At 39.3% G+C, this 9,932-nt stretch overlaps 1 protein-coding gene across 1 annotated transcript; it reads right to left on the bottom strand.

The window, feature by feature from the left end:
• Window positions 1-251: 251 nt before the first annotated feature.
• GHITM (growth hormone inducible transmembrane protein) lies at window positions 252-9,274 on the bottom strand. The gene is made up of 8 exons (XM_026851900.1): window positions 9,113-9,274; window positions 8,312-8,411; window positions 6,949-7,060; window positions 5,517-5,658; window positions 4,336-4,444; window positions 3,036-3,224; window positions 2,319-2,490; window positions 252-1,493 (listed from the first exon to the last, which is right to left on the bottom strand). Exons 1-8 carry the CDS (start codon window positions 9,239-9,241, stop codon window positions 1,406-1,408), a joined length of 1,041 nt encoding a protein of 346 aa, XP_026707701.1. The 5' UTR covers window positions 9,242-9,274; the 3' UTR covers window positions 252-1,405.
• Window positions 9,275-9,932: the final 658 nt, after the last annotated feature.

Here is a 9,932-nt window from a genome sequence, read left to right as displayed (position 1 = left end):
GTAGCCAACAGGTTACACCAACAGAACCACTTGAAGCAAGTTTAGATGAACGTCTTCCGTCTGGGATACATCCCCCAGAAGATGCTAGCCAGTGAAACTGGAAAGCACCTTTGTGGATTTTTTCCGAGAGAGGAATATGCGCGCTATTAGAAAAGAAACTGCAGCCAAAATAAAAATTTATAGTACTCTTCAAGTTATTAGTGCAGGAGGACTAAAATATTTCTGTTAACGCAGGGAAAGTGAGAGTAGGCAACCTGTGAGGCTAGAGTTTTATTGTTCCATAAGTCAATACATAAACAGTGTATTTACCAGAAATTGAAAGTCCGAGTTGTTGACATTAGCTCAAAACTTTCTTGTGCCCAAGAATTCACTTGTTATTCCAACACACAGCAACACAGTTTGGTAAGTACAAATTTCTGAATGTTAAATCAATTTTACTGATAGGGGAATCTCTTCCAGACCAAGCTAAACATACCCATTTGGAGAAGAGGTAGAAACTAAAGCATACAACATTAGGGTGAATTTGTGATACTTGGGCTTACAGCAGGCCATTCTCAATTCCCTCTTTCTGTGCCAACTGTATAAGCTTGTAGGAGATGAGCACTCGGAGCTCTTCTGAAGGACAAGGTTTCATCTGCAATACTGAGATTTTAGTCACTGGAAGAAAGACACACCTCTATTGCTACTCAACAGCTTGATACATCTAGTATCCAAAGAACCCGGCCATTACATCCAGTCAGCATTAAAGCAAGGAGTTCTCACGTGTACTCCAGAAAGAGACCAAAGTTCATAGAGGACAGATGCCAGTTTCCTCATCTCGTCTCCTTTACACTCTTTGGTGACCTCACCTGCCAAATCCAATGCATTTCTGACAACCACTTCTACCTGGGCAGAAATTTCAGAAAGGTTTAAGTCATTACTGCATTTAGCGCCATATCCAATCTGATCAGTTCATCTTAACGCGTCACTAAAATATCATTTATACAATCTTAACTGAAAACTGATGCATCTCAACAGCGTTCCATGAAGTAGCTTGCGTCTCTATCTGCATATAGGATACCAGTTTAGAAATTACTTCCTTTACTATGCGGTAACAGTAAAAAAAAAAAGAGAAGAGTTGAACTGCGGTCAAACCCACTAAAAAGCAGGTAAGCCTATTTTACTCATATATTAAAAATAATTTACTTTCCCAAAATAACGTACAATTAGAAGCAGTTCACGCTATTTTAAACACAGAGCTGGAAAGTATTTGAAGAAAAACTATTAAGTCTGAATCACATTGCACTGAAACAATATGCTGAAATGCTTTAAATTTCTGACTTGCAGCAAAACGGCTTGTAACCAGGATTTTTTATTTAGTCTGTGCACTGAGTGGGCTGTCAGACAGCTGCAGAGGAGCCTTGGTTTACTTTCTCCTGCCGCCTCCCCCGCCTGCAAGCATGGTGGCCACCCGAATGAAGATGTTCAGTGTGTCTGTGTAGATGCCCATGCACCTAGGAAACAGGAAGCAGAAGTTAATATTGTTGAACAGAAATAGCATTATTTGGTGTTTCATACCATTACATTTCATTTTTAAAAGCCTTCATGAAGCATCTGTAGCAAAACTCAACTATGATAGTCCTCGGTGCTTGGTTCTATCACCTCTGCCCGTAGGAACTATGTACACAAGTCTGTTAACAGACGGGATTCAGCTGTCACGCAGTAGCCCTCTGCTTGTATGCTGTACTTTTATCTGTTTATCACCAAGAATTTTGAAGCAGCTCAGTATTATTCAATTCTAAGTCTAAGAAATGAGAATCAAGGAGGTGAACAGTTCACCCAAGATCAGACATTTACAAGCAAGTTATTTGTTAGTCAGACTTGGTCTTTACTGAGAGTCAATTGATCCTTCTTTCCCTATCTATCACACTGATGAAGCTTTTTCATTTAGTGACAAAGATCAGTGAATATTAAGTGACTATGAAAGAGTTAATATCAGCTGCGAAAAAAATGCTAACAGATACTTTCAGAAAGCGACTATAAATTCTCCCAGCAATACTTCAGAAAACAAAAACACTTTTCGGAAAGTACTGCTGGAAGCGTGTGACACCACATATTCAACCCCATTTCTCTCATTTCAAGCAGATGGTTTCAGTTTTAACTCCAGCAGCTATTTTCACATTGTATTTTTAAACTCCGTGATTCTTCACATTTAACAGCAAAACACTTTTGAACAGTAAACAAAAGGCCTGGATGCTTTTAAAGCCTACTTTGATATAGCTTGAAAGCAAATTCTTACACAAGCATTGAGGTCAGCTGTGTTAACGCAGAGTACTTACGCATTGATTGGATCATATTTTGTTACTCCATAATACGGAATCGTTTCTGCGCGCTTGATAACATGCTGTGTATCCCAGAGCAGGAACATGCCAAAGAGTACCAGTCCACCATAAACAGCCACCGAATACAAGCCGGCACCAAAGGCAGAAGTAGGAGGCAAAAACATGGACCCTGAAGAGGAATGTACAATAGTGTTAAAGAACACTACTACGTGTACCTGCTACCCTGAGTTAGTCAAACTTCAGTTACCGTAGCACATGCTTTTCAATGACTATTCAATTCTCAATTCGTGGTGCATCGATACCAAGAGTATCAAAACACATATACAGCCTGATCCAGTAATTCTGAACACCTTAGGGAATCAGGTACTTCATGGAAAAGTACTTCTGTCTCTAGGACTACAACAACGCCTAGAAACATAGAAGGGAGAATAACAAGTGGATCAAGAACTAAGATCACATCTACTGCCTTCCCTAGTCACTGGCAGTAACTAAAAGCCACCGGTATTGGCCATTTGTCAGATTAAAACTTGCTAGAGCTGTAAGTTCATGTCTGTTTTCAGATTTAACAGGGTATTTTCTGCTGTGCTACAATTGCAAAGGCTATTTAAGGCAAACCTTAACTGGACAGACCAATCTGCAATTAAACACGAGATGCACCTTAGCAGCTTATAGTTTATAACCTACTTTATGTGACAGTATGAAACAGTGTTTTACCAATTGAAGAGGCAAGAACAAAGCCTAAGCCTATTCCAAGAGGCCCTCCCATGTTCAGGAATTTTTCGCTCGGAGCACACATAGCCACAGTCGAGAGCCCCCCGACGATGCCAGCAGTGTACCAGGCAGCTCGGATCAGCAACGGACCACCCAGGAAGGCCAGAGGAGCCACCACTGCGCCCATGACACCTAGCCAAAGGAAAACAAAACACCACCCAGATTTGGAACAGTTCCGGTAAAAACACCACCTGCCAAAACAATTTTTTTTTTTTTTTCCCAGTCAGACAACATGGCTCAAACTAGTCTACTTACACGACAAATTAGCAACGCACTTGATTGTGCACCTATCTAGAAGGGAGCACAGTAAATTAGCAACCTTAATTTCCATGACCTACTTCTAACTAGTTCTGCAGACTACTTCAGGGAGCTGGTCTTTGGAAGGAAGACTAACAAGTCAACACACTGTCTGGTCAAAAAAGAGCCGGTAAGAGATATTTAGTATGGACAAATCAACCACACAACAGCCATAGAAGCACTCAACCCTGAAAAGCAGGACAGAGTTCTACTACAGTAATTAGTTAGGCAATTAAGTCAGGATTTTTGTTAGTCATGTATAAAATCTCTACCTTGTCCCTTATAATATTATATTAGGTTAACTTGGTAACAATCACTAAAATAAACACAATTTCTTCTTGGTAGAAATGTTAGCTCTTGGGAGGCAAATATGATTCCAGTGCCTAACATCCACATGTCCTTCCTGAACCATAAATTACTTCTGGCAAAACAGCTTTGAAAAATTACAGCCATTGTTATTTGAAGTAGGTTATCATTAGTAAGAAACTGATCTGTACTCACAGCTTACGTACCTGATGGGAACACGTATCTAAGCAGCTACAGTTTAATACAAAAATCTCACTTTTCTAGTCAGGTTTTCAAATACTTTCTTATCCTGTACAGCTGAAGAATGGCAAGTGTAAGCAACAGTGCTTACAGAGGCTACAGTGCCAGAAAGCAGTCATGAAACCAAAGCAGCTATGAAACCAATTAATTCTATCCAGTGTGGCATTTTTGTAAGTCAAGTTTAATTTGAGCATGACTTTTAGAAGGTTATGGAAAATCAGAGCTGTGTTAAGGACACTTGAAAAATCTTCCTGACATTAAGGAGTTCTCATTGGTCTCTGAAAAAACTTTACTCTCCTACAGCAGTATATAAAAATTTACCTTAAAGCCAAAGTTTTGTTTAAGAATCCAGTCACACTGAAGCACAGACAACCCTACAATGAACTCTACAGTCACGTACCTGAATGCATCATCCAAGCCAAATGCTTAGCTGCTGGACTATCTTCGTAGGATATGGACCTGACCAACATTCCAGCACCAATCATAGCTGCAAAAGTTGCACCTATTGCCTGTAAAAGCAGTGTTACAGGGCTCAAGTTAGGACTTATGGTCTCCCCTTTAACCTCCTAGTCTAAAAGTCGATAGCATAATTTTGAAAAGAGAAACCTAACTCATAACTAGAGCATTTACCAGGTTTTTTCCCCCGTAAGATTACAGTCAAATCTTTGCAGATTTTTGCTTGCAGTAAATACAGTTTTACTTTTACTCAGTCTTCTAGGAACTCAAGTTTAGGAGTAAGATCGCAACAATCTCTTAAGTTGTGTAGGGTAAGAGAAGGAAAACATTTGGTTCCACCCCTCACTCTAACCCTCATGAAGGTACTGAAATGTCAGCCTGCCTTTCTTCTTGCACATTTCTCCACCCAAAGCCAATACTCAGTTCACATGCTTTTACTATGAATGATTTTTAAACCTCATGGCCTCCCCTTACCGATGATTCAGAGCAGAATCATCCAGCAGCTAGCAAACTGGTCAGAAATCTACAACTTTGATTTATCACCAAGGACATGTTATTAAATTAACCTCTGTGAAATTACGTACGTGTTGGCATTTAACTATTATCATTCCACTCCACGTAACACACCAAATATGTACTAAGCAGGCACATTTTGTTAGCAGCCTGCCTGGGTGATTTGTTCACCAGTACTGTTTCAGCCTGAGCAAACAGGAGACAACTTTCAAAGACCTGTGCAGAAGAGTACTGGGAGGAGCAAGAATACACAGGGACCTCAGTTTCCATTTTCAGAAAGCAACAGAAACAGTGTCATTACCCTCAGATGGCTTACTTGCATAGAGCTGGTAAGAGCAGCATAGCATTTTTTTTGCTCACGTAGTTTTGTCGTTGACAAACCACCAAATAAAGTATAGAAGGTGCATGTCAGCATATAATTTGAATCACCAAATCCTGAATCATACTAGTGTTAAGTGAAATTTTGCCTCACTTTCCAACTAGCAGTTTACATTTCAGGTTTTTGTTTATCAACATTTTCGTATATCAACATATATCACATTCACATATATCAACCATCACAACTAGGGTCTTTTCTCAGTGAATGTTTCTGTATTTAGGATGTCAGCTTACCAGCCAGGAGCCCCTTGTCATAAGGCTCATGAGTGCCGGAGATCTGCTCACTGCTACGGCAGAGAGCGCTGTCAAGCCAATGCTTCCCGCAAAGTACATGTAGGTAGAGTGAATCCTGTCTTTGACATACTGCGGCCAAATACTGAAAAACAAACAGTCATACATACCTAGCTGTGCAATTGCCAACATCAAAATAAAGACCAACTAAAAACACAGTCAGGGTGTTAAATATATTCACAGCTATGGATACAAGGGAGGTTTCCTAAGGATGATATGGTCTAGCAACTTCTGGCACGAGTACACCAGGGGGCTGAACTTTCAAATCTCGCTCATCTAATGTAACATAACTCTAGAAACACTGCAAATTACAAACTGATCGTTACAGTTCAATTCTAAGGAGGAAGCATACCTGGAAAACAGTAACAAATGCTTTTTAACTATGGAAAAACAGAACATAGTGTGTATGTAACAAACTGCTTTAAGGCAAAATGTCTACAGAACATATACTGGGCACTGAGCAGCCTGCTGAGCAGCTCTCAAAGTGCTGAGTCACAGTGCACGGGATAATCCGACATCACAAGACACGAGCGTCATTTTGAGAGCTGTAACAATAGCAACAGGCCTAGATGTGACTGAGGGTTTCTGCAGTACGACCTAGTCGCACTACGGACAGGAAGCTTTCCCCGCTAACACCAAACAGTGCACGCATTTACTCTCATTTTACTCCTTTGACTCATTACTTCAAGACTGGTGGAGAAAAAAAAATATGTGGCTGTATCACTGAAAAGCTTCTCATAAATACAAGTAGCAAGCATTCAACATGAACGTGGATGGTCACTCCTAAGTGCAAAGGCAAAGTAAAGCAAAATGTCTTCAGCACTCATTCCTCCCAAGCCCATGCTTATCACTAACCACCTTTTAAATCTAAGTAAATGTATGGTTTTGCCATCAGAGTCAGGTTGGTGTATTGCTTTTTGGCGAACAAAAAATTTTTAAGCAAAACATTTATTACAGCAGGGCTTATGCTAAGTAGTGTGTTCAAAGGAGACTCTTTCCTACTGCTGTATTAAAGTTGAACGAACAGTCTCATGAGAATACAAGGCAAGGTGGCCTTAATAATATTTTACAGAAGACTACCCTTCAGAATTATCTGCGGAACACCTCATAAGACATATTTATATATTCATCAGAAATAAATTTCAAATTTAGCAAAACAAAGGAACTCACTTAAGTCAATATCCGATTAAGCTTGGGTAATTTAAATTTTGCTTTCAGTGACATGCTTTAAAATCCCGTACAGAGGCAAAGGTTTTCTGTTCAGAGCTGAAGTGTAAGCTATGTGTACACTGGCTGATACCAGCCAGAGAGATGGACATAAAGGGAGATCCACTGAACATACTCTTTACATGAAACAGCGAGCCATCTTACTTACACAGCTCTCTCAATAGCTCCAATCTCACTGGACATGCCCATTCCATAGTAACAGAGGGCCCCCAGGCCAACAGCAGCCCCTCCAGCAACAATAAATTTCCCCAGGCGATCAACTGTATCAAGAAAAAAAAAAAAATCCACACTCTTATGAAGGCTTTTTCTTGGATAGTTAGTAACATCCTCACACACATTTTGTTGTATCTGCAATAGCTGATCCATGTTAGGCTTCTTTCTTAAAGCTCCACTTAACTTCAAGTCACTGTGTTACCAGCTTTCAAAGAGTTACACGTGAAAAGCTCTGCTTTCAGCCTACCAACACAATGTAACTTTGTAAAACAGAGTAAGAACTAAGAGACCAGCTAGTAACACACCAGGTTTCCCAACCTTCATTACAGTAACAGGAATTCTAACACAAAACCAGTTAACAGGTTCTCCAAGAGAAGAGTTCCCCTGTCAGCTGATTTAGTACACTATTTCACTGTTCAACTCGCTATAAAACAGTTCTTTCCTCTCATCCATCTGCCCTTAATGTTTACTCCTTCAAGAGGTCTTTGGCAGCAATTAGGTCCAGATCAGTTTAAAAAGGGATTTCTAAAGCTCATGGGCAACAACACGATTTACTATTGGCTTCTACTGTCTGATTTTTAGTCGTAGTGTCTGTGTGTCATAGTGCCACATATCAGATTACTGCTACAAATATAAATATCAATCATAAAACAGTTGTTACTGAAGTGAGAGCAGCTGAGACCCAATACAAGTACAAGACTACACATTTTCCTAACATGTTGTAGCCAAGACACTATCTGGCCATTCTATGTATATTCCATTTCCCAATTCAATGCTACAGGACACAGACAAGTGTTCTCCTGAATACTGCCAGCTAAAAAATCCTTTTGTAATCCCCTGAAATTAGGATCCACGCTAAGCATACTAGCAAGGACACTACGCCAATGCCTTGCATAACTGCAGCATCACAAACTTTGTTTTGCAAGTTCTACATACTGTAGAAAAATCCTTCCTTTAAACACCACACAAAGTAGATGCAGCAAAGCAAGTGCCAGCATATTTTTTATTATTGGCAACCAAGTCTCCATTGAGTGACAACCATTTCTGACTTAGTTCTCCACAGCATCTTAGAGACAACAAAAGATTTCTCTCTACTATGACATACTTGCAGCTAGAAACTTTACAAGGAAAGACAAGGAGAGAAACTCTCTCCAGTCATGTGAGGGAGATCACTAAGCAAACTTACACGTGAAACAATATTTTTAGTCTCTTCAGTGGTTTGAAGTGAACTAATTCCTTTGAGGAAGTTTTAAATTAAGCTCCAAAGATTCTCAGTATTTAAAGCAGAGCTACTCTACCTTTAAGTGCTGTTTCTGCAGATGGCTCAAATGCCGCTTCTTTAATTTCCTGGCCAATTTTTCCACGCCTCACACCGGTTCTTACTCTGGTGGCATAACACTGTTAGATTCAGAAGTAACATAAGAAAGATTCAATGAAATAAAATAGGAAGACATTTCTTACCAATTTATTTGCTACACTTAAAATTGCTACTCAGTCTTATTCATCCATGCTTACCTCCCAAAGACACAAAACAACTGAGCTCAAGGAAAACAACTGAACATTGAAGATAAAGAAGCTTTGTGAGTAACATTCACATATTCTAGAAGTACAGGACCAGTGCAATGAATTTCAGAAGATGAAGTTTTCAGCTTGCATTTCTTCTACTTTAGTCCCACTGTACTACACAAGGCCATAAAGCTTTATTTTTTTTTTTAAAAAAAGTAAAAACATCACTAAAGTCTTTGAAAATAAAGTTTTTACTTTAATACTATGTTTAAGAACCTAACTCAGAAACCGGGAGCTAGAAAGAGGTCGACAAGAATTTCTGCTCTTCTCACCTTATGTAGTAAAACTTGCCCATTGCTAACTACCTCCTTTAAGTTCTTTTCTCCAGTAATTTCGATGGGAAAATAGTCATTGGAACAGAAAATATTATTTTAATTGCTCTTAAAAAAAAAGTTTTTTAACACTCTTTCTTCAGTAAATTGGAGCAGATACCTCAAACAAGCAGAAGACTTATGATCATTCAAAACAGGTACCCCATGTAAAGCAATTCTTTTGACAAAAGACTCCACCTTTTAGAAAGAGAATTACCTTACCTGGTTAGGTTGCCACAGCCTGTATGCATTTAGATTGGAGTTCCTCAAAGCTGGGGAAGCCTGAGTAATGGTGGGGCGGACAGTCTGGCAGGATAATGCCCTCAAGCATACTAGCCTTGCAGCCAGCATGGTTGCTTAGATAATTTAACACAATATTCCTGCAAGTTCACAAAAAAAAAAAAAACAAAACCAAAACCTTTACTATTTTGTTAGGTGGTTTTCAGGCAACAGAGTACTCTTACTACTTATTCTCAACTATACTACAGCCTATAATAGAAATGGCATTATCACTAGAGTACTGTAATACGATCCAGAACTTTCTTAAATATGCATTTTAACCAGGTTCTAGCTATATTTATCTTCTATTTCCAGAGTCTTATCTCTCACAACTTACCTGAAAACAGGATGATATACCCCTTTTAATACAGGTAAATTACATCAAGACCCTTTACATATTTACGTTTGAGTTACTTTGGCAACTAACTTTCAATTTGAGACATAACACTGGATGAGTACTCTGCCCTCCAAACACATGTTCAAAAAAGATGCTCCAAATCTGCATAAACATCTGTTAAGTATAAACCTGAATGAGTAAATAGCCTAACACAAGTGGTGGAAAAAGTTTGAGAGGTTTTAAGCCATCCTTTGAAGAATTAGTTAGCTTTATGGACATAGCATTCAGTCAAGGTCACAGCCCTGAATAACAAGTTCAGGTCATCTTATACAGTTTTGACCAGAGAACAGTGACGCCACTCATGGGCAAACTGACAGCAGAAGCCTGTCTGCGTAGGTAGCACCAAAACTGCCAGCTGACTTCCAC

The sequence above is a fragment of the Athene cunicularia genome (genome assembly GCF_003259725.1).
Source record: "Athene cunicularia isolate RWA chromosome 6 unlocalized genomic scaffold, athCun1 chr6_part2, whole genome shotgun sequence".
NCBI classification, from domain to species: Eukaryota; Metazoa; Chordata; class Aves; order Strigiformes; family Strigidae; genus Athene; species Athene cunicularia.
This window is presented reverse-complemented; position numbering and strand designations above follow the sequence as displayed.